This window comes from Tetranychus urticae, chromosome 2 (genome assembly GCF_039701765.1).
Source record: "Tetranychus urticae isolate SD_2017Ah chromosome 2, NJAU_TeUrti_SD_1.0, whole genome shotgun sequence".
In the NCBI taxonomy this organism is placed as follows: domain Eukaryota; kingdom Metazoa; phylum Arthropoda; class Arachnida; order Trombidiformes; family Tetranychidae; genus Tetranychus; species Tetranychus urticae.
In genome coordinates, this window is record NC_142959.1 from 17,445,643 (window position 1) to 17,467,797 (window position 22,155).

The window sequence follows — 22,155 nt, forward strand, 5'->3', positions numbered from 1 at the left end:
GAGAATGAAATTAATATCTGTTGGATTCATCCCAATAATCATACTTTACAGTTTAAATCTTTCAGCTTAAAATTTATTCAACCGAAAGTCACTAATTTTTTCCTTCTTTCTAATTAAAACTCGATCAAATCGCATGATAAAAAATGGAAACATTTGAAACTTGAAGTAAACTGATAATTTTTTTATAATCGCTAACAAGATCAAAATGAACATTTTCTCTTCTTTCCAAAAAGCTTCTTTTATCTTACAATTTATAAAAGATTAAAAAAGTTACATTTCACGAATAAATTTGATCAATTATTTTGATTATTAATGACCTAGCAACCAAATAATCTTGATCAAATTCATGTTCATTGCAAATGAAACCAGCTATAACGTCTTCTCTAACAAATCTGACACCCTTGAGAAACGAAAAATCCATACATGGCAAAGTTTCAACTTTCTCAATTAATCCATAGTTAACGACCAGTTTGCATTTTATCCCGAAATCTTCATAAGTAATTTCGAATTTTGGCGTTTTACCGAATATCCATTTCCAGCTGGTCAGTTCATCATATTTCGCATCGATATCGTTAAATTTCCTGTCATCTGGATCGACTTCAATGATTCCATTATCTCCAAATTCGTTGATAAATTCTGATGATATATTAGAAATAAAATTATTCATATTGATACTTGGACAGATTGAACACAAATTTTCAACGGATGCATGTACACTTGGAGTTGCTTTGTTCTCGAATAAATGACAACCAGTTTTAGTTACTTTAACCATTAATGTTAAATCAACATTCAGCATTAAAGTGCAATGATGATATGCTGATAATGAGCTAAGTTTTGAGGCTGTTCCAGAAACTTTGAAACCACCATCTTTAGTGATTAAATTTTCTCGGCTGGATATTTCACAATTGACTCCATAATATTTATTTAAAGTTCTGATGATCAATTCGTTGTTTCTTTTTCGATTGTAAGATTTTTTGTCTGAGAGAAAACACAAATTAAGATTTCCTAAATCATGGAAAACTGTTCCTCCGCCACTGTTACGTCTTGCAATAGGTATTCCAAGTGTTTGACAACGGTTAATGTGGACTTCATTCCAAGGGTTTTGATGACGACCAAGTACAATACAAGGTTTGTTATGCCATAACAACAAACGATACCAGGTTTTTGATTTATTTACAACAGGATATTTGTTATAGAGCCAATCCTCTAGGGCAAGATTACGGTAAATATTATCATTGGTTGAGATGATCACAGAACGATTCAACACTTGATCAGAGTAACCAATTTTAGTTGAGAGAGTTCTGGAAAACCAAAAAGCAAAAATTAGGCTAAATATTTCTTAAAGGAGTCTGGCTATTATTAACCGTAATATTTGAACGATTCCTCTGAAGGAAATCCATAAGATGTGCTACAATCACCTGATCATGATGAATTGTCATATTTTTCACAATCGTCTAAAAATCATCAAAATTTAAATATCGACGAAAGTCAAACACAATGTAAAAAAACAAAACAAAAACAGTTACAGAAACACTGATGTTGAAGTCATTTATAGAGTCATGTGTTTCCACAAAAATATTTACAAAATATTAACTTGTAGTTAGAACGAAAAAAATTTCAAAAAAGGCCAAAATTCGATCAGATTTATAAGTTCAAGTTATCTTCGAGGGAATAGAGAAATCACCTGAAACATCTTGAGTGTTGATAAACTTGTTTCCATGGTATTACTATAGCTTGTAACTTACTTGACTTGCCAAGCAACCGGAAAAATTTCCTTGTTCCTTGAATTTTTTTGCTATCTGTTATTATATAATATCATCTGATCGACTTGAATTATCGTAGTAAATTTTTGTTATTTAAATGTCACAACCACCGATATCAAACCCGGTAAGTGAAAATAAACCAATTAATAAATTATAAAAGCTTTCTATCTGATAGTGATTTTTAACAACAATATTGTTTATTTTGCTCTTTTTCTCATTTAATCTCAAGGTGTTGCCATTCATTGGTTCACTCAATCAAATTCGTCCTGGCCTTTTAATCAGAATCCAAGGAAGAGTTAGCCCTTCATCAAGATGGTAAATTACTGTTGATTATGTCGAATGAATTTTTACTTCCGAGCAAGTGTCTTCATTTATGCTGATTTGTTCTAGTTTCTTTTCTCCATAACGAACTTTTCATTGCTATCTGTGCTCAATTAGTTGAATAATTATTTCAATTTTGTGATGTTTGTCTTGACTTTTGAAAGCCGCTCTATCGATTTTCTGCAACTAGATCATCTTTTTAGTCTTGTTTAAAAGACATTCATTACTTTTCTTGGAAAAAGTTATATAGATCAACCTGCCTTAATGAGAACTTCAATAATTTCATAAAAGATTTGAAATTGACAATCAGCTGATTTCTTTGATGATGTGGAGTTTAACTGGCTCTTATAGATCAAGATCTGGTTTTCGCAAACATTTATTTTTGCATTATCACACATTTGATTTGATTTTACCTTTTTTTTCAGTTTTGCGATCAATTTACAATGCGGACCATCGGTTAACCCGAGAGATGATATCGCACTTCACTTCAGTCCAGTATTCAATCCACCTCCTCGAGTAGTTCGTAATTCTCTGCAAAACGGCCGTTGGGGTCCTGAAGAAAGTCATGGATCTTTTTTCCCATTTACCGCCAATGAAGCTTATGAAATAATTATTCTAGTTGAGAATGATGACTTCAAGATTGCTGTTAACGGAGTTCACTTTACTGAATTTCGACATAGAATGTCAATACATAGAATAAGCCACATTTCTATTGATGGTGATACAAGCATAGGCCGCATTGCTTTTGAAGAAAATCCTTTACCCTCGGCACCTCCTATGGGACCTGAAGTCCCATATCCTTCTGGTAATTAATCATCATATTCTATATTATTAGTATTTAGATCATTGCATATTATCAATGCATGTTGGGAATGACTTTTGAAAATTTTCTTAAATTGTTCTGGATACATTTAAGATGATTCACTTTTTATCTAAACCCGTTCTTGATCTTTTTTGCAGGTTCAGCAGGAATGCCTCCTTATCCTTCTGGGCCATCTGGCAGCGCTTTACCTTATCCAACAGGAGCTTCAGCCGCTATGCCGCCTTATCCTCCAACTTCAACTCCTTTTCCACCCACCTCTGCTTACCCACCCGGTCCAGCACCTTACCCTCAGTCAGGTCCAGCAGGATATCCACCAACAGGTGGTACTATGGTAATGCCTGGACATTCTGGACCTAGTGGGCCCTATGGACCACCACCGTCATCTTATCCAGCACCACCAACTCAAGGAAGCTTTCCAAATCAGGCGGGATATCCAACTCAAGGGGGATACCCAACTCAGGGAGGATATTCAACCCAAGGAGGATACCCAACGCAACCAGGCCAAGCTTATCCTGGCCAAGGACAAGGTTATCCTGGTCAAAGTGGCTATCCATATCCTCAGAAACATAGGTCCGATTATTATTATTAAAAGAGTTTATTAGTTTAAAAATTGTAGATTTTTAATTCATTCATTTATCAATTATTTCATAGTGGAGGCATGTCAGCAGCATTGACAGGAGCCGCAACAGCACTCGGAGCTGGCTCGCTGTTAGGGGCTGGATCAAAATATCTTTCTGGTGGTCACAAAAAATCATCACCAATACCAATCGGAGGTATAGCTGCTGGTATCGGTGCTGCAGCTTTAGGAGCTGCTGTTATGCATAAACCTGTAAGTATTGTATTTTATCTGTAATGATGATATTTCTTTCAGTTAAGTTTCAGTTTCTTAATTCTTTAATTTTTCTTTAATTCCAATTCACAGATGAAGAAACTGAAAAAACTTTACAAACATAAATTCAAAGGTCCCAAATTTTTCAAACACAAGTTTCATAAATTTCATGGCTTTAAACACAAAGGATGGAGCAGTAGTTCATCAAGTGATTAAACCGCAAATCAATAACACTTAAATTTTTAATCAACGGAGTTTTTTATAAGTAATTTTCAAAGCTGTAATCAAGAACATAAACCTTTTGTCGCTTGAATATCTCAACTCATTACTACAGTGCAGGCAACATTATAAAAGTCGAATCCAAATCGCCAAGATTATAACAGAACTTGTAGGCAATAAGATTGTCAATTTTTACTGATTCTTGCTTAAAAGACTATCAATTTATCAAAAATATAATAATATGATTGAAAAATAATTGTTTGTTTGTTAAATGGAATTGTTTTGTTTTCAAAAATATGGATCAGATTTGATGGATCAATAGTTCTGGTCAAAGAGTAGAGGAGAAGAGGATTCTCCCAATACAATTTTGTTAAGCTTACAAAGTGGCGTTGGTGAGGGCGCTATAAGGTAATTCAAAGGTATTTTTAATAGATTAGATTAAAAAATTAGATTGAAAATAAATTGATTGTAAAAAGGGACTGATGTGCGCCTCTAGATTAGGCTCGCCAACCTCGCTTGTTCTGTTAGGTTGTTTTTTGGCAGCTTATTTACGGGTTATACCGGCCTGCAGTCGATGGGTCATTAAACGATCCACTATATCACGGGCATATCTAAGTCTATTATACAACTCCTTGGTGCATCCATATTTCTCTATCAATGAGAACTTGTACGTTCGGAATTCTCTGTTCTCGTCTACATAGGTGACAGCGCCCATATGAGGACATAAAATTAATTTTGTATGGTCTTGGAAGAAATTCATCTAAAATAGAAAGAAATTTAGAAATGTTAATAGAAATTCGTGGACAAACATAAGAATAAGCTGTTCACCAATAAGCGTATATTTTACTTACTTGAACGGTTCCGTTTGTTAAATGGAAGATTATAGCATTCCTTGTTCGGAACCAATTGTTTAGGTAAGGTAATCTGGTTAGTTCATCTTTTTCTTCAAGATCAATTTTTTTATCTCCACATTTAAGTAGATGCTCGTTCATATAATTACGGAAATATTTGAGTAAAGTGATTTTCTTCTTCAACAGATCAGTTGGGTAACAATCGAGGGTAAGATAGTATTCAGTTCCATCTCGTTCAATATATTGAAGGTTCACTCCATCAGCTAGCAAAACAAGTCTAGTAATATCATTGAACAATATTCCAACCGAATTGTCACATAACTGATATCCTATGCCATAACGATCAGTATAATCAACCCATTTACTGATCCACACAAGTGGCGTAGCGGCTGGATCCTCGGCATCATCTGGTACACCTTCTTCCTTTTCACCGGCTCGAGCAGCTACAACTATATGCAATTGTTCACTCAACTCTTTCAAGTTGTAATCCTTGGAGAAGACGGCAGCACCGTTAGGTTTCGGCAGTTGATTTGCTTGATGAGCATTATTAGCATAATTCTGTGCAGCTTGATTATTATTGTTTTGACCGTTAGTAGCCGGTTTGTCGGGAGCAGTTGGTGCTTTGTTCTCCATCGCATTCTCAATGTTGATTTTGACCGCTGGCACTTCAGTATTTTTCTCTCCCAAAGGTCTCCTCGAAGAGCCATAAAACTCTGTTGGCATGATTGAAAGGCGTCCGTTATTGTAACGAGGAGCCGTGGTGAGACATGATAAAGGCAGCCTTGAAGGTACATAATTTTTCGTCAAATAAGGATCATTCAAAATATCAATCATCCATGGACGCTCACTAGGATCAGCTTTGAGCATTTGACGAATGAAATCACGGGCATCCTCGGGAACATAATTAGGTATCTCATAATCGTTGTTTTTGATTTTTTTGTACGTATCTTTGAGATCATTAGTTTCGAATGGTGGTTTACCAACAAACAAAGTATAAACGATACAGCCTAGAGACCAAACGTCAACTTCAAATCCATGACCTTTCTTCATTAGAACCTCTGGAGCGATGTAATTAGGGGTGCCGCATAGTGTCAACTTTCTGTCTTTTTCGTTTGAAATTTTGGTAGCCAGACCGAAATCTCCAACTTTAACATCCATGTCTTCATTAAGGAAGAGGTTACCTAATTTCAAATCACGATGAACTATCTTATTCGTGTGAAGATATTGACAGGCAAGAGCTATTTGCGTCACAATGTATCGAACCTCAGGTTCGGTGAAAACTTTTCTTCTTTTGTGCATTTCCATGAGTGACTAAAAAGTGAGCAAATATAAATTATTTCGAAATATTATTATTAGCTTTAAATCATTTTAATCCAAACGCATGGATGTTTGTTTACCATCGATACGCAATCATCTAGCGAAATATTTATCGTAACAATTTTTGCAGTGATTTTACTTTGAAAACTGATGGCTAAAAATTGACAGGTGATTGTCAAAATTAAGGTCACCTTAGATATTGCAAACTGCCAATAATTGATTAACTTTCTCTAGGAAAAACATAACTAAAATTTTAGCAAAACACATGCATTTCAAATGATAAATATCCGCAGACAATTTTGAAATTAAATATTAAATTGATGCTTACTCTTTTACTGCACAGTTCGAGAATGATATAGATGTAATTGGGATCCTCGAAATAAGTGTGGAAAGCTACAATGTGTTTATGGCTAATGCTACGGTGGATTTCAATTTCTTGACTCATCTGTGGAGAAATGGTTGATAAAAGAAAATAATAGAAAAGGGAGAGAAAGAAAGAGGAAAACATAATTAGATTCAGTGAATGAACTAGCAAGAGGATCATTTTTTAACCATGATAAGGCATTAGAGTTAATTAAAGATGAATGACAATTGTCAGATAGATTTTAAGGAATATCCTGATGCAATGGATTAAAAAGGAAGAAGAAAGAAAAGGAAACCAAGTTTAAAGGTTATGTAATAAGAAGATGAAAAAGAGAGGGAAGATAATAACATACGGACCAATAAAGAAAGTCAAAGAAATGTAAGAGAAGAGATGGAAACAACAAGATGAGGTGCAAAATCCTCTTGAGTAACAGAACTGGATACTTTGAAAAAAGTAAACCGTAAAACAAAGTAACAAAAAAGGTGATGAGCCTGACTTCAATCTTGTTTCTCTTCCTTTTTGATGACCATCGGACTAATAAACGTTAAATGTCATCTCATCATTACCTTCTGCTTTTGATCCGAATTCTTGATTTGACTTTTGGCAATAACTTTACCAGCATAAATCTTTTCCGAGGGAATTTCAGTAAGCTCATAGCACCGAGCAAATCCTCCCTAGTATGGTCAACAGCGATGAAAACACACAGTAAATGGCAGCGATGACAGGTCATTTCAAGTGATCCAAATAATCCAGAGAAAAGTAGATTAAATGAACGGATGGTAAAACAAATAGAAACAAAAAAAAACAAAACAAAATTAGTTAAAGTTTGAAACAAAAAAAATAAGCAGAATGTTTGCAAAAACTCTTTGTTTTAAAAGGCTGTTAAAGCTTATGTTAAAACCATAGGTAAAAACATTGACCTATGGCCTTGCTCCTAAGAAGCCACTTACATCATAAAAAGCTAGCAAGAAATAAGAAAGCTTAAGACAACAAAAGAAACTTACCCGACCCAAAAACTTGCCCTTTCGATAACGTTTTTTGGTCCCTGGATCAACAACAATGTCCGGAACATCATAGCGAACTTCATTACGTTTGTTAGACATTTTTATTAATCAAATTTAATTATAAAAGTCAAATTAACATTCAAAAATTGTATTTAAAACAGTTAGAAGATAAAAATGTATTAGGTTAGACTGGCTCTAACAAAATACGTTAGTTTATTAAGGTTTAAATGTAAAGCAGTTTGATTTGCTCTCTAAGGGCGCGTCCAGCAAGCAGTTTAAACTTTTTCTTGCAGAGACATCTAACGGTCAAACTATTCTAAAAGTTTACTTAATCACCATGACAATAGCGTATTGAATAATAAAACGTTTTATCATTTCATCGGTTGCTTATTAATTCAAATATCTCCAACCGTCAACCGTCACCCTTCATGCCTTATAATAATATCGAAATATTATTATAAGGCAGTCTCCCTAAATTTTCAAAATTTGGCCCACCGTATATACCAATAGGATTCTGTTATAAAACATCAATAATTTATGGTGACGCTCCGGCCTCTAGTAATAATAAGGTGCTGAAATTGAAGCTGGAGCATTGCCATGAAACGTCGATGTTTCATAACTGAATTTTGAAAATTTAGGGAGCTTCGAGATATGCAGAATTGTTCTGGATAGAAAAGTCACATAGTTCTTCGATTTGTTTCAGCTATGAAGAGATTCGTACTTATAACCAACATATAACTTATTTGCACCTTCATTTCGCTACCTCATTCCTTTTCAGGAGGTAATTCAGGTTGGTTCTCACTGAAATGACGGAACTTTCAAATATATTACAATGCAGTTATTGCCTTATTTGGTTTCTCCTCATCAAATAAGACACTAGGCTCCAATTTATTCATTTTTTCATGAAGACCTGTTCTTGGTTGAACCAAGAACAGATCTTTATAAACTTTCGCTTCCAGAAAAGTCGTCGATTTATATCAATAATCAAAAGGATATCAAAAATCCCATTTTGATATCCATTGTCGTATTGGATAGAACGGATTGTACAATAGATTGTCAACGACGATGTAGCATGATCTGTTTACAGTTAAGTTCCGCTAAAATTTGGTACTAAAGGTTGCATATTATTTATTTCATTAGTGATCTGTAGGCAAGGTAGTCTATTCCCATCTGGTTTACATGATTTTTACAAGAGCATCGATTTAAAACTTCTTACGGGTCCCTGATAAAATCAGTCTACAATTGTTCAAAAACCAACACTACTACGCATGGCTTAAAGAAATAAACTGTTCAATTGTCTAAGAGGAATCGGGAATGTTATTGTAATTAATGGGCTGCAGTTTAACTTGTCTGGCTCATTAATTAATCACATCTTTAAGATTTGTAAAGTATGGTGTTAAGCTTTGTAAATTTATGGTGAAATTAACAGGTGAATGACACTTATAAACTAATCAACAACATCCTTCTGTTCCCTTGCTTTCTTTGTTTACATTTCTTCAATATTGGATCATCTGTAATATTTTGCCTGAATTTCAGGGTAAGTAACTTTAATTTCTTTCTAACTCTCACCATTCTTGAATAAATTAGTAACTGTTTTGTATTCTCATTTGTTATTTTATTGTTGGCAGGCTCAACAGAGGAAGAAACAGTTGGATTTCTCTCTCCTAATCTAATACATGTTACAAGAAAGATTGATATTGGGATTATTCAAACGCCAAAAGTACCCGTTTTGTTTCATTTAATTCATTTGTTGTATTTTATTTGTAAAATTGTCAACTTGCTTTAAAATACTGTCGGAAATGGCTACTGGATCAACAGGAGATGAAACTGTAGTTTGTGTTCGACGGATTTTGTCCGTTTCTGATATGGATCATTGGTTTAAAAGTCAGGGTTACAAGGATGTTTCGGCATTTATAAAACAATTGAATGATTTCGCTAAAGGTGCTCATAATGGACTGGATAATGCCGAGTCAATAAAGGAAATTTGCTTAGTTCAAGTGAAAGAATTACTCGATGATTTAACCATGCTAGTTGACGAAGTAAAGCCAATCCAAGGGGACAAAAATCAACGATTTGGTAACAAAGCCTTCCGAACTTGGTGTGATGGAATGAAGAAAAAGTGTCAGAATTTGTTGGAAGAAAACTATGAAATATCCGAAAGAAGTGAACTATTACCATACCTACAAGAATCTTTTGGTAATCAACATCGTATTGATTATGGAACTGGGCATGAATTATCATTCATCATATTCTTAATGGGTCTTTATAAATTGGTAATATGTAAAGACAATATGAAATTGCCTGTAGATCAAGCGAAAATCGTTTCTCAAGAAATTTTAACTCTATTTTCTGTAAAATATATGCCTCTGTGTCGCAAGATACAATTAACTTATCAATTAGAACCTGCTGGATCTCATGGTGTCTACTCTTTAGACGACTTTCAATTTTTACCTTTTCTATTTGGTAGCTCACAACTAGTAGCTCATCCAAAGCTTGAGCCTAAAAATTTTCCGGATCCCCAAGTTGCCGAGGATAATGCATCTACATACATGTTTTTTGCTGCCATCCATTTTATTCACCAAGTCAAGAAAGGTCCATTTCCAGAGCACTCAAACCAACTTTGGAATATAAGTGGAGTAGAAAATTGGAGCAAAATTAATCGTGGACTTCTGAAAATGTACACTGATGAAGTGCTCAACAAATTTCCAATCGTCCAGCACTTAGTATTTGGTCCCAGAATTTTAATGTGGGACCTTGTTAGGTGATGAATGAGCGACTATCACAACTAACTGTAATTTGCTCTTGTAATTGTATCAATTCAAAGTTAAATGAGTATGAAATAAACATTGAGCTGATTTCAATAGAACTTTAGTTTATTACTAATTTGAACATAAATTACTCCTAAAATATCATCAGATTTAAACCAAACATTGGATAGAATATAATACATCAGAAGTAAACCGGATCATAACAGATTTGACAAAACAAATGAAAAATAAGGGATGTCCTTCAAGTTGGCATTGGATGAATTATATTTTATCCACGGATCCACAAACCCAATGAGGAGAACTAATAAATTTAATTAATTGCAGCCAACATTGAGATTAATCTTCGGGTTTTGGTGGATAAAGGTGTGCAATATTCTTCCATAGTCTCTGCAGGATTAAAAAGAAAATACGATTGATCAGAAAAGGACAATTTAAGATAACCTAAAGATAAATATAGCAAAACAACTTACCCCTCTATTGTAATATTCAAAGACGCTGTCGGTAAAAGCATCTACTCCTCTTTCAAAAAGGATAGCACCCACCACAACTGTTAATGCAGCAGAAGACGATTTTTTGAAAAAAGTATTATAAACGAAATTAGACACAGCCATAATTAGCCAATTTTAATCACAATTAATCAAAACAACACAAAACCAAACCAAAGCCAAACCAGTAGACAGACTCGTTAAAGGTCAATACAGACAAATTGTAGAGGTCGTTACCGTTGGAAAAACCGCGCAATTCAATTTTACTTCAAATTATTTTAGTTAATTATTAATCGATTTACGTTAATTTTATAATAAGCCAGCGATAAATAGTTTGATTAGTAATTTGGTAATAATTATTATCCGTTTTGAATATCAAAATTCATCCAAAGAGCTGCTAAATAATCGATAAAATAAACCAAAGCTTCTGCGCCTTTTGCTTGATTCAATCTCTGTTTGAGCTGATTAACCCTAAAATTTGTAATGAATCATCCAAATTGTCTTGGAAAATTTAGTCAACTCTTGCCCCTTAATACAATACATGCTTTTGAATGGAAATAAGGTTAAACAATTGAAGATTAACTTGACTGAAGAAGATTAAGACTTAAATTGTTGGGATTTCAAATCTCAGTCGGATAAGCAAATAAATCTGTTAAATTCAGCATAATGAGATCAGGAAATGATGAAAATTTTGAACCATTGATTGGTGAAAGATGATTTGATTGAAAAATAGTAAATAATGCCCTTGATAGATTAAAATAATGGTAAATTTTGTCAGGTTCCGTTCACAGGATGATAGCGTCTCTATTACAACAGGAAACAGTCTTTACGTTTATCCGGATCAACTGTTAACTAACCAATTTACTCGTAATTACAGTTCAATCATATCCACTAATCATGCAAATTTTCCAAATCAACCTGCATCTTAATTAAATCTTTATCCATGTATTTTAAAGTATTAAACCAACGTTGTAAATCAAGTTCATATTAAATTTCAATGTATAACCTATCTTGATCCATAAAGCCAAATCAAAAAATGTTCCTGCTGACAACACTTTTGACCATTTTTACATTAACAGGTTAGACAAAACAACTGATTCAACTGTCAACCCAAATTAATAATACAAAACTATGTTTAATCGTTAATAGAGGTTGGAAGTGGCCACCGGCTGATTCGTTCTGAGCCGATATCAAACTCAACTTCACCACCAGAAGTAACCTCAACCGAACCAACCGAGATTACTAATGCTACAGGTAAATAACAAATTAAACCCAAAATCACATTTTAATCTCATAACCTTTCATTTCGTAGATGCCAATTTTTACAATGAACCAGAGATTGTTACCATTTCGGAGGATTCTGTTGCTTTAAGGATATTTCCAGTGGCTGAGCAACTTCGCAAGCGAGTTCAGTTGAGTATATTTTCACTAGATTGGTACATTTTCAATTTTAAATCTGAAACAGCAATAAGAGTGATTTTATTGAGCTGACATTTCATCTTTGCTCTGCTAGTCATAGCTTTTTGTTGTTGTTGTTGCTTTGTTTTTTTCTGTTATTCATTTTTTATTGTCTTATATTTTTCTGTTGTCATCTTGTCTTCTCATTCTTGGTCGTTTTAACTCTCATTTTCAGCCATCATAATGCTTCTTGTGAATCAAATAATGATAATTCAACCCAAATTGTTGATGATTTTGTTGCAACAAAAGCTTGGATTGAACCTAAACGCCTTTTAGTTGCTCCGGGTCAGTCAATACAATTTACTTGTTGTATAACTTATGGTGATCGTGTTTATTTCCGTTGGTCCTTTCAATCAGCTTTACCATCATCACAGCCAATTGTTAAATTAACCAAAAAGTCTATTGAAGGTATTACAATTAACGAACAAGACACACTGGAATCATCAACAAATGGTCCTCCACTTCATCTTAATACTCTAACAATTCACAATGTAACTTCATCATCATCTGGTAGTTATATTTGTCAAATCTTTGGTGTAGGCTATCCAATCAAGTTAACCTCAGTATTAACCGTCTCTCAACGTTACTCTCAATTAAGCCGAGATAGCTTTCAATTGTTTGTCTCATTGATTATTGCTTCACCCTTCCTATTTGGTCTAATCATAATTAATTTAGTTGCTTGTTGTGGTACCAAAACACTTGATCCTTCAGCTTACCAAGCAGCAACAACAACAACAACACCAACCACATCGGCAGAGCAATCAGTTTAACTTGAAAATCATAGTTTAACCAGCTAACAGAGTGCTTAAACAATCGATCGAATGTAGTTAATCATTTCTCATGTTGAATAAACAATGTGATAATCAAAAAACAACCCTTTAATTGAACTGTTGCGTTGACTGTGTGAGAGATTGAATGTTCAAAAATTATGCTTATTCCTGTTTCACCAATCATTTCAATCATTATGGTCATCACAATTAATGATCTTCCATCCTTCAAATTAGATCTTATTATGTTGTCGTTGAGATTATGATTCCAAATGAAGGAACCAAACCAGATTCAAGTGAAAGTGAACCCAAAAAGGGTGAAATTGTTGAAAAAAATGGTGAAGGGGCAAAGCTTACCAATTACACTTTGTCTTATCAAGAATCAACGCAATTAGGTTTATTATATTATGCTGCTCTTAAATTGTTACCTGATCAATTGAATGAAGCATCAACTGTCACAATCGGCTCACATGGTTCACAGTCTAAGGACAATAACTACCTCAATCCACCGCTTAGGAAAAATAGGCAATACCGTTTCGGGTTGGCAGTGCTTTTAGATGACAACTCTTTTCGCTTTTATCCTTCTCAACCTGTCATTTGTAAGTTTACTTTTATTTTCAAGTTAAATTCAGTTTTATTTAGTTGATATCAACAATTTAATCTGGACTAACAATCATAAGTATTGTTATAATTCCAAGCATATGAATTGTAACAAAAAAAGATAACCTGTTAATCATCGTTTTGTTTACTGCTATCAGTTATTATCATCTGTCAACGTTTTTATTTTATAATTTGACTCATCATAGTCTTTCTAGCTTTTTTACAGACTAAACCTGTTTCTAAACTAGTTTTTGTTTCGCTAATTTCACATTTACTTTGTTTTTATTTTGCTTTTACCATCAACAGTAATATCAGGTGAACTACGTTTAATTAAAAACCTAATTGCTCTGTTCATTGGATTAATTATAATTCTAATTGTCATTATTGCTGGACTCATCTACTATCTGTAAGTAAAACCTTTAATCTAATCCTTGTCTTAGATCAGTTTTTATCTGGTTTCTTTCAATGTTTCCCAATGTCTCTTGAAAACAATGACTTACTGTCAGGTATTTTAATCATTTTGACTCTTGATTGAAACAAAGTCAGAATTACTTGCCTTATATGCTGAACTCTCGATCCCGTTTGAAGCAGATTATCTGGATTAGCTATTAGTTATAATTAAATCAACTGTTAACCTTGAAATTGGTCATATCTGATTGCTATAAGTGCTATAAGGTAAAACTTGCTCAATACTAAAATATTTCAAAGCACTATTTGTGGCTTGTTTATTTAGCTGTCTCTTAAGTTATGATATGGTCAAGGAAAATGATAGGTTAATTGTTGATTGGGAGCAAGAAAATATATGATTCGATATCAATCATCATGTTTATTAATAAAATGATATTGTCCCAAAATTTTAGATTTGTATAAATGATAGTCAAAAATGAATTGAAGGAAAAATTTCAACATTATTATCTGTACCAGCTAAATAGCTGTAAACTGCTCAGGCTGATGTCCATTTCGTACCGTGCTGGTTAATCGACTAAATATACAATTCCAGCTAGACAGAAATATATTGAACCAGAAGAAACATTAATCCTATTGATACATTGAATGAACAAAGAGATTCATGATTCTAAAGACAGATGAAGCAATACATTGGATTATAATTAATCTGTTTCTTTCATTTTTCTTAGGAGACAATCAGAAGTCGATATAAGGTGGCAAGATGTTGTTATGATATGGAGTAAACGCCATCGAAGTTCATTATTCAAGGACAAAAATCTCTACAAACGCTGTACTGGTAAATATTGAGCCCCTGAAGTGATTTCAAAATTACTAATTACTTATTTCTAGATAAAGCTCGACTGACTGGCCTTTCAAAAAACTGTAAATCAGCAACATATTTCTCTGGCTCAAATTATATCAATATGGAGGTTGAACATAATATCATTGATTTACCCACCTTAATTGCTAACCTATCCGATCCTAAATATCTGTCAGCCATTCAAACCGAATTCAATGGAATCCCGTTTATTCAGATGCCTTCCATGATAGGAAACAAACCTGAAAATCGAAAGAAAAATCGTTATGTTTACCTAACAGCTTACGATTTTAATCGAGTTAAACTGTTGCTTGATGATAATGATGAAAATGGTGAAAATGCTAAGGAAGTTGGTCAACCTGAAGTTGAAAAAGAGGAAGGATCAACCAATCCCAAGCCAACTGATTATATTAATGCAAGTTATATTGATGGTTACAATTCACTGAAAAGTTACATAGCAACTCAAGGCCCATTACCATGGACTTTCAATGATTTCTGGAAAATGATGTGGCAACAAGAATGTAGCCAAATTGTTATGCTAACCGGTATCTATGAGAATGGAAGAGTAAGACAACTGTTGACTTAAGATTAACAACAAATCTAAAAATAATTTCTCTGCTTTTTCCAGATCAAATGTGACCAATATTGGCCCGAGAATGATGAGATTACTTACGGAAAAATTAAGGTTAAACATGTGTCTACAAACACTGAATCGCCTGATTTTGTTAGTCGACGATTTCTTATGACTAAAGTGAGTACAAATCGTCTTAAAAAAGCAATAAAAATAAAATAAAACTCAAATAATATCTTCCTTTGTTTTAAACAGGACAATGAAAGTCGAGAGGTTGTCCATTATCACAATATTAATTGGCCTGATCATGGTGCTCCTGAAAGTCCAAAAGCTTTGATTGATCTAATTGAAACAATTGAATCTGATGGGAAACAATTGGAGTACAAAGGTCCACTGGTAGTCCACTGTTCAGCTGGAGTTGGACGCACTGGTACTTACATTATGGTTGATATAATGATAAAAATGGGTTTGGCCGAGAATAAGTTTGATATGCTTGGACAACTGTACCTATTGCGGAAACAAAGAACTCATATGATTGAAACAGAGGATCAATATTACTTTGTCCATCAAGCATTGGCCTGGTACTTTAAAACCAAAAATGATAACACTAATGCTAACAAACAATCAACCGAAAATGAAATTTTAATCAACGTTGATGACAATGATAAAAGAGCCGTTGAGCCATAGATATTTTAATATTATATTTTAATAACGTTAAAATAATGTAAAAACAATATCAAGGGTTAAGTAAACTTATCAAGTTAAAAATGAACCAACTTGGGATCGATTGGTCGCTTTCACGACCAGTTTAGCTTTGTTCATTGAAATTAACATCGAGGGTAACAAAAATTTCATGTTATAACGTTTGTTATTAAAAGAAGATGAAAATTTCCAAAATCAAGAGATTATTAACACTTTAAATTCTGTTAACAAACAGAGGATGTGAGTTTTAGTTCATCTAATAGCAACGTATTCATTGTCATTATTTGATATTTGACTTTTTTTGCATTCTTCTCATTCATCCTTCTGTGAAAACGGCAGCCTTGAAATTGAAATATTAGATTCTAACGCTTTCAAACCCTTCATTGCTCAAAACTTGCCATTTGATACAATTTACACAGATTTAGGCTTAGATTTGAGTTCAAGTCGGATTTGTTGGACTAATATTGAAAAAGATAAAATAATAGTAAGTTATTGCGAATGGATTAATAGGTACTTGATATCGAATGTTTAGTCAAAATAAGTAAAAATGATTTAATCATTTAAAAATAAGAAATAATTATTACATTCTTGGTTTTCTAGCGGTAGAAATGATAGAGATAAGATAGTTTCTGAAAGATTATTTAAAGGTATATAAAATGTTCACACATAATGATCTGATCTTTTAAAGGTCTTGTAAGGAAACGAAAATCCGTACGAAATAAGTTAAATTTGATTTCAACCACTTTAAACCAGCTGTTGAAACAAATATTGAGCAGATAATCTTGTATTAATCGTTCGGCTTTATTTGGTTTTTCATTTTTAATCGTTTGCCTCCTCGATCGCTTCAGCAATACATTCCTTTTTCTCACTGAAAGCAGCTCTAATTGGGTATTTATTTGATTGCCAGAAAAGATGATATCTGAATCCTTTTGATGACAAAACAGGAATTGCACAGTGATTAGCTCGTATCCTTTCTGATTGATTACAAAAATCACCTCGTCTATCCCAGCAATCAACCTCAATCCTTTGCAAGGTTTCGATGAAGTCATGCTAATCAAAAGAAAAAATCCACAATTAGACAAAAAAGTGAATTTAACTTAATAATACTCACCGGAAAATTGATGGAAGACGCTCTTATTGTTGGGTAGATACATTGGGCCATTATTTGATTCCGAGCTTCTTTGTTTATTTCTAAATCTAATCACAGAAAGTAGAATAAATAATTTAGATTTAAGTATAACTTATTATTGAAAAGAAGTGAAAGCTTCAATAGTTACCTTTTTTACACGAATCGATGATGACATTGTAAGCATCAGGTCCAAGAAGACCAAAATCGAAGGCATCTGATGAAGGATTAACAAAATCAAGTGAAAAAAGTAAAAACCAGATATTTATTAAAATAAACTTCATGGTAAATGAAAAATCAAATAACCTAACCGCTTATTTGTCCTCAGGACGTTGAAAAATGGTTAGAAATGAGTGAAACTGAACAAGAAATCATACTGTTCGTTTGGCTGAGTGTGACAATGATGGTGTTAATGATACTCATTGTTGAGAAGATACATTGAAAATTGGTCAATTATAGCTTTCAATGTTATGAGCACACAAGGATGATAATATTTGCTTACAAACACCACATTCATTGTACCTGTTTGATTTGTTCATTTCTTTTTGTATTACCTTTTTTTTCAATGAACACTCTTTGAAAACAATCAAATGACAAAAAGAAACCGGCCTTGACGTTGAACTATCACTTTCACAATATCAAACAAATGAATATATCGGCAGCCTAACCGACAATTCATGTTTCCAATTAAAAATCAGGTTCGTCTAATGCATAGTCAACTAATTGGCTAAGGACAATTTTAAAAATTAAAACCTAAAACAACGTCATTCGTTTTCAAACAACCAGCAAAAATGAAACACAAATGTTTTCACATTTCGTATTAAACACAATTATTTTACTGTCAAAGGTAATCACAATAATAAAGTCACAATAAACAAGAGAAATTAAATAATAAAGATGTTGATTAACTTGAATAAAACAATATTTTGTGAAATAAACATTAAAACTTGGCTTCAAATAATTTGCCAAAAGAATGCAAAAGGTTAGTATAAGAGTTGATAGATGGCACTGAGGTAGAATAATAAGGATGAAAACTGAGCTGAATAACTGTGCATAGGAATGAAATAGAGACTCATAATATGACTAACACGAGATGATGATGAAGAGAAAAGACTGAGGATGAATCATCTTATTTCTCTCTTTCTCTCTGAGGGCTTATATTGGATTTTGGATGAATATGAGTCACACAAATAACCATACAAATAAACACACACACACACACACTTTAGATATAAAATACCAAAACACTATCACGGTTAGAGAGGTGATGTAGATGAGGATGAGAGAAAGATGATAATAAGAAGGGGCAAAGAAAGAGAGAAAAAGTCATTTTCGTTATTTGAGGATGAATGCGTGAGAATAGGTGAATTGATGTCGGTAAGCTGAAGTCGTGATATAACCTGAACTACAGAAGCTAGTATTAAAACCAATACCAACACAAAAGGGAAACTGAAAAAAGGCAGTTTGTTACCTCAACAAATAATAAAACGTTGTAAATACATTTATTTGTAATCACTCAATGGTTACCTAGTATTATTAAGTAATAACAAAGGTAAGGTAAAACTGTCAGCATTTAAATGCATATGTTTGAGGATACAAAATGTTCCAATATTTGATGATTGAGGTGAAGGGGCAAGAAAAGAAACAAGACAATATCAAGGTTATCAAGTTACCTAGACAATGTAACGAGTTTTACTTGATCGTTATTTCACTGTTGATTGTTTACAATATTTTCCTATTATTTCATTTTCACCTTATCCCAAACATGGAGGATCAGTTTGAGGGACAATTTGGATTTGCAATTCATCTTGAGACAAGCTGTGTATTAGATTACTTACCTTGCTACATTTTCAATCTTAAACCATTGAGTTAGAGCGTAAACACGCGGCTGTCCTGGATTGATGAACCTACAACAATTTATATCCATACATGATCATTAACGATGGTTAATTACTCAAATTAAACAATGGAAATTATGTGGACAGTTGGACAATCAAATTACTATCAATAAGTTACAGTTTCCAAATGTTTCCATCCAAATGAATACATATCGATATCCAAATGATTGATACTTGATATGAAGTCCAGATATAAATTTTACTTATTTATGTCGTTGTAATTATTATTTTAGTTATTACCAAAGAGTAGGATAACCTTACTCTTTGGTTATTACTCTTGTGTGTTAATCTAATTCCTTGTTTAACGATAATCCAATTTTTTGAAGCTAGATATTGAATTACATTTGAATTAACTTGATAATCAAGACTTTTGAGCTCTTTTAGCAATTTTTCAACTTTCGCTTCAACAGGTTTGCCATCTTGTTTTTCATTTAAATACTAACGTAAGTCCGGTGTCAATATTGATGTATTGATACTTTTATAAGGATACATTGATTATAATTACGTTGTCAATTGTGTAAATTTAATAAGGATGATTGAAATTGATTATATTTATGTAAGATAATTGATGAAACAAAATAATTACCTGCTATTTTGAGGAGAAAATTTGTTCAATTTTTGCCATTTTTACCCTTAAAAAATAGTCATCTGTTTTTACCTTGTTTATAAGTGTTAACCTAAGCGCCTAACCTTGAATTAAACTGTCTTCCCAATTTAATCAACGAATGATAATGATCATGAAATTATTAAACTGATATTGATCAACTTTACTCAACTAATATTCAATTGGCTCTAGGTAAGTGTGTTTATCATGAATAACCTAAGGGTAACAACAGCTTCAACAGCAACTTCTTGTGTTTAATTTACTGTTGTTTTATTCTTGAGATACTTACATGTATTATTTACATTATTATTTTCTGGTTTCTCTCTCAGTTCAGTGATAATCTGTATATGATGGTGATGATGATGGGAATTGATGAAACTAAATTAAAGTAACATGGCTTCAGGCTGGGCCTTAGATTATTAGAGGAGAATCAACACTAAACAATCAACACAATAAAAAAGCTTCATTTTTGGGTTGAATTTTCACTTGATTGAACCAAGTTTAACACTTTATAAAACAAATAATATTCATGATTTGTCAATGTCAAGATAAGATGAACACTTGGATCAGTAAATAAGACAATTTAATGTAAATGAAACATTTTATTAAAACTTTAATAATGCATTTGAATGAAAAAAAGTACCAAAAAGAGGCAAAAAAGGTTCAAGTTATTTTCAATTTAAATTAATAATCGAGTTGTAAAATTGAGTTTTGAGGTAAATTTTTAAATACTTATTGGTTGCTATTAACATTACAAATAACTGGGAAAGAATTGTATTCTTAAATTAAGTTCATAATCAAGTTTTAATTGAAAATCAACCAAATTAAAATGAAAAGGCAGAGAAAGAAATGCAGAAGAACGCGATTGAAACAGCTGATGATACTTTGATATTGAAAAGCAAGTGAAACGATGAACCAAATGAAAGCAAACAAATACCTTAAAAACTGTAGTTTTCAGACCATTTGAAACATCAAATTTACATGAAATCCTTACATAGAGATGAGACACATGAATCCATATGAAACGGAATAACAATTAAATAGAGTTAACAAGACTAAATACAATTAACATTTGAAAAACAAAAGATTTTTTAAAGAAGGAAAATAAGATTTGTTTCTTTGTTTGGCCACAATCCAATGTCTCTGTAATCGCTAATAGAGCCAAGATTAAATTTTTTATTCCCAAATTTCAGTGTTAATTTGTTTGATTTGCATGGTATTTAATGACTCCAATTAGTCAGAGTAAGGATTTGAAGAGTTGACATTCAAAAATTAGTAGGTGCCTTCAGCAACACTTTATTCATGTCATTTATGATAATTATCAGGCTCTAGTATTCAACAACACGCATTTTTGGTATGAGTGAAAAGGCAAACATCAACGCCTTTCAAGACTGCTCATATTAACACCTTAAATCTGTATTTTGGGTGTTTTTTTGTGTCAATCCCATTTCTTATTGTAATACACTGTGAGTTGATCATCAAAGTACCAAATGATCAACATCATATTACAATAATAAGGATAAAAAAGGTACAAATGAGAGATGCACAATGAAAAACCTTTGTTAATATGACAACAATAAAGTGAACAAATGTTGTTCAATGGCGGACTCTTACCTAACCAAACCCAGGCCACTTAGCGATCCCGTTTTTTAACAAGGAAATTCACATCAACTTAAGTATCATTGTGTGTTCAATCAACTCATTATTGTTACAATCAAAAACTAACTTTAAACCAGCTCAAATGTAATATCGTGTTAAATTAATACCAAAGCAAAGTATTGGGTTTGATGAAAGATGAAAATACTTCAAGATCTCGTTTTTTATATCCATTATTATATTGTCAAATTAACAATTGAGAATCTTTGATGTTTTTTGCTGTTATTCAATATTCAACTCTATTAGAGTCTAGAATGCTAGGATTGATCATTTCCGATATTATTGTAGAGTTATTATTAATATTAAGCTTTACTCCATTTCATTATTAATACTTCATTTATGATTGTTTCGTGGGAATTGATCAAGAGTTTTCAGCAACCATAATGTTTATAATGTATAATATATCAAGAATCTATCGAGAATCTTAATGATACTTATCAACATGAAAGAAAAGGGTAAATTAATCATTTTCATATCACTTACATTTACACATGAAAATAGTGACTATTGTATCAATAGATTATAAGTTGAATACTGTCTGCATTTCAATGCCAGAGGTTAAAGCAAGATAAACATTTATATTGAAGATGAAATATAAATTGACATTTCCAAGGGTTAAGTTGTTCAAGTAGCAATTATAATCATTGATTAACAGTCATCATATAATATAATCAAGTCAATCCATTGAGCTTGAATGTGGACCCTTAAAACTGACAGTCAAAAATGATTGTCAGATATTATTGCCTCGATTATCAATGATTGTAT

The 22,155-nt window shown here is 32.6% G+C and overlaps 7 protein-coding genes and 1 long non-coding RNA gene across 12 annotated transcripts; 4 read left to right on the forward strand and 4 right to left on the reverse strand.

Annotated features, from left to right (window-relative positions):
- Positions 1–160: 160 nt before the first annotated feature.
- On the reverse strand, positions 161–1,690 carry Lipt1 (Lipoyltransferase 1). The gene is made up of 2 exons (XM_015934397.2): positions 1,419–1,690; positions 161–1,301 (listed from the first exon to the last, which is right to left on the reverse strand). Exons 1-2 carry the CDS (start codon positions 1,424–1,426, stop codon positions 278–280), a joined length of 1,032 nt encoding a protein of 343 aa, XP_015789883.1. The 5' UTR covers positions 1,427–1,690; the 3' UTR covers positions 161–277.
- A 99-nt stretch (positions 1,691–1,789) lies between these two features.
- On the forward strand, positions 1,790–4,211 carry LOC107366761 (uncharacterized). Its single transcript, XM_015934396.3, has 6 exons — positions 1,790–1,887; positions 1,993–2,078; positions 2,510–2,889; positions 3,045–3,477; positions 3,559–3,736; positions 3,830–4,211. The coding sequence occupies exons 1-6, from the start codon at positions 1,861–1,863 to the stop codon at positions 3,950–3,952; spliced, it is 1,227 nt and encodes a 408-aa protein (XP_015789882.2). The 5' UTR covers positions 1,790–1,860; the 3' UTR covers positions 3,953–4,211.
- Positions 4,212–4,364: 153 nt separating this feature from the next.
- Positions 4,365–7,700, reverse strand: polo (Serine/threonine-protein kinase polo). The gene is made up of 5 exons (XM_089268272.1): positions 7,492–7,700; positions 7,054–7,161; positions 6,452–6,568; positions 4,807–6,117; positions 4,365–4,715 (listed from the first exon to the last, which is right to left on the reverse strand). Exons 1-5 carry the CDS (start codon positions 7,588–7,590, stop codon positions 4,500–4,502), a joined length of 1,851 nt encoding a protein of 616 aa, XP_089124398.1. The 5' UTR covers positions 7,591–7,700; the 3' UTR covers positions 4,365–4,499.
- Positions 7,701–8,771: 1,071 nt separating this feature from the next.
- LOC107366861 (serine/threonine-protein phosphatase 2A activator) lies at positions 8,772–10,357 on the forward strand. The gene is made up of 2 exons (XM_015934506.3): positions 8,772–9,028; positions 9,120–10,357. Exon 2 carries the CDS (start codon positions 9,291–9,293, stop codon positions 10,254–10,256), a length of 966 nt encoding a protein of 321 aa, XP_015789992.2. The 5' UTR covers positions 8,772–9,028; positions 9,120–9,290; the 3' UTR covers positions 10,257–10,357.
- Positions 10,347–10,934, reverse strand: ox (ubiquinol-cytochrome C reductase complex subunit oxen). Its single transcript, XM_089268278.1, has 2 exons — positions 10,730–10,934; positions 10,347–10,646 (listed from the first exon to the last, which is right to left on the reverse strand). The coding sequence occupies exons 1-2, from the start codon at positions 10,868–10,870 to the stop codon at positions 10,596–10,598; spliced, it is 192 nt and encodes a 63-aa protein (XP_089124404.1). The 5' UTR covers positions 10,871–10,934; the 3' UTR covers positions 10,347–10,595.
- Positions 10,935–11,602: 668 nt separating this feature from the next.
- On the forward strand, positions 11,603–16,305 carry LOC107366854 (uncharacterized). The gene is made up of 9 exons (XM_015934496.3): positions 11,603–11,823; positions 11,894–11,998; positions 12,057–12,156; positions 13,207–13,568; positions 13,876–13,975; positions 14,706–14,812; positions 14,866–15,398; positions 15,462–15,584; positions 15,660–16,305. Exons 1-9 carry the CDS (start codon positions 11,781–11,783, stop codon positions 16,089–16,091), a joined length of 1,905 nt encoding a protein of 634 aa, XP_015789982.1. The 5' UTR covers positions 11,603–11,780; the 3' UTR covers positions 16,092–16,305.
- A 328-nt stretch (positions 16,306–16,633) lies between these two features.
- On the reverse strand, positions 16,634–19,249 carry LOC107366614 (uncharacterized). Of its 5 annotated transcripts, none has more exons than XM_089268273.1 (4): positions 19,071–19,249; positions 17,384–17,449; positions 17,218–17,303; positions 16,634–17,156 (listed from the first exon to the last, which is right to left on the reverse strand). In XM_089268273.1, the coding sequence occupies exons 3-4, from the start codon at positions 17,266–17,268 to the stop codon at positions 16,926–16,928; spliced, it is 282 nt and encodes a 93-aa protein (XP_089124399.1). In that variant the 5' UTR covers positions 17,269–17,303; positions 17,384–17,449; positions 19,071–19,249; the 3' UTR covers positions 16,634–16,925. The 5 variants fall into 5 exon arrangements, with proteins under 5 accessions (XP_089124399.1, XP_089124401.1, XP_089124402.1 ...); XM_089268275.1 differs by lacking the exon at positions 19,071–19,249 and adding an exon at positions 18,704–19,014; XM_089268276.1 differs by lacking the exon at positions 19,071–19,249 and adding an exon at positions 17,544–18,826.
- A 62-nt stretch (positions 19,250–19,311) lies between these two features.
- LOC149094037 (uncharacterized) lies at positions 19,312–20,442 on the forward strand. Its single transcript, XR_016199140.1, has 2 exons — positions 19,312–19,926; positions 20,064–20,442. It is a non-coding gene; the product is annotated as an uncharacterized LOC149094037 (long non-coding RNA).
- The last annotated feature ends 1,713 nt before the right edge of the window (positions 20,443–22,155 follow it).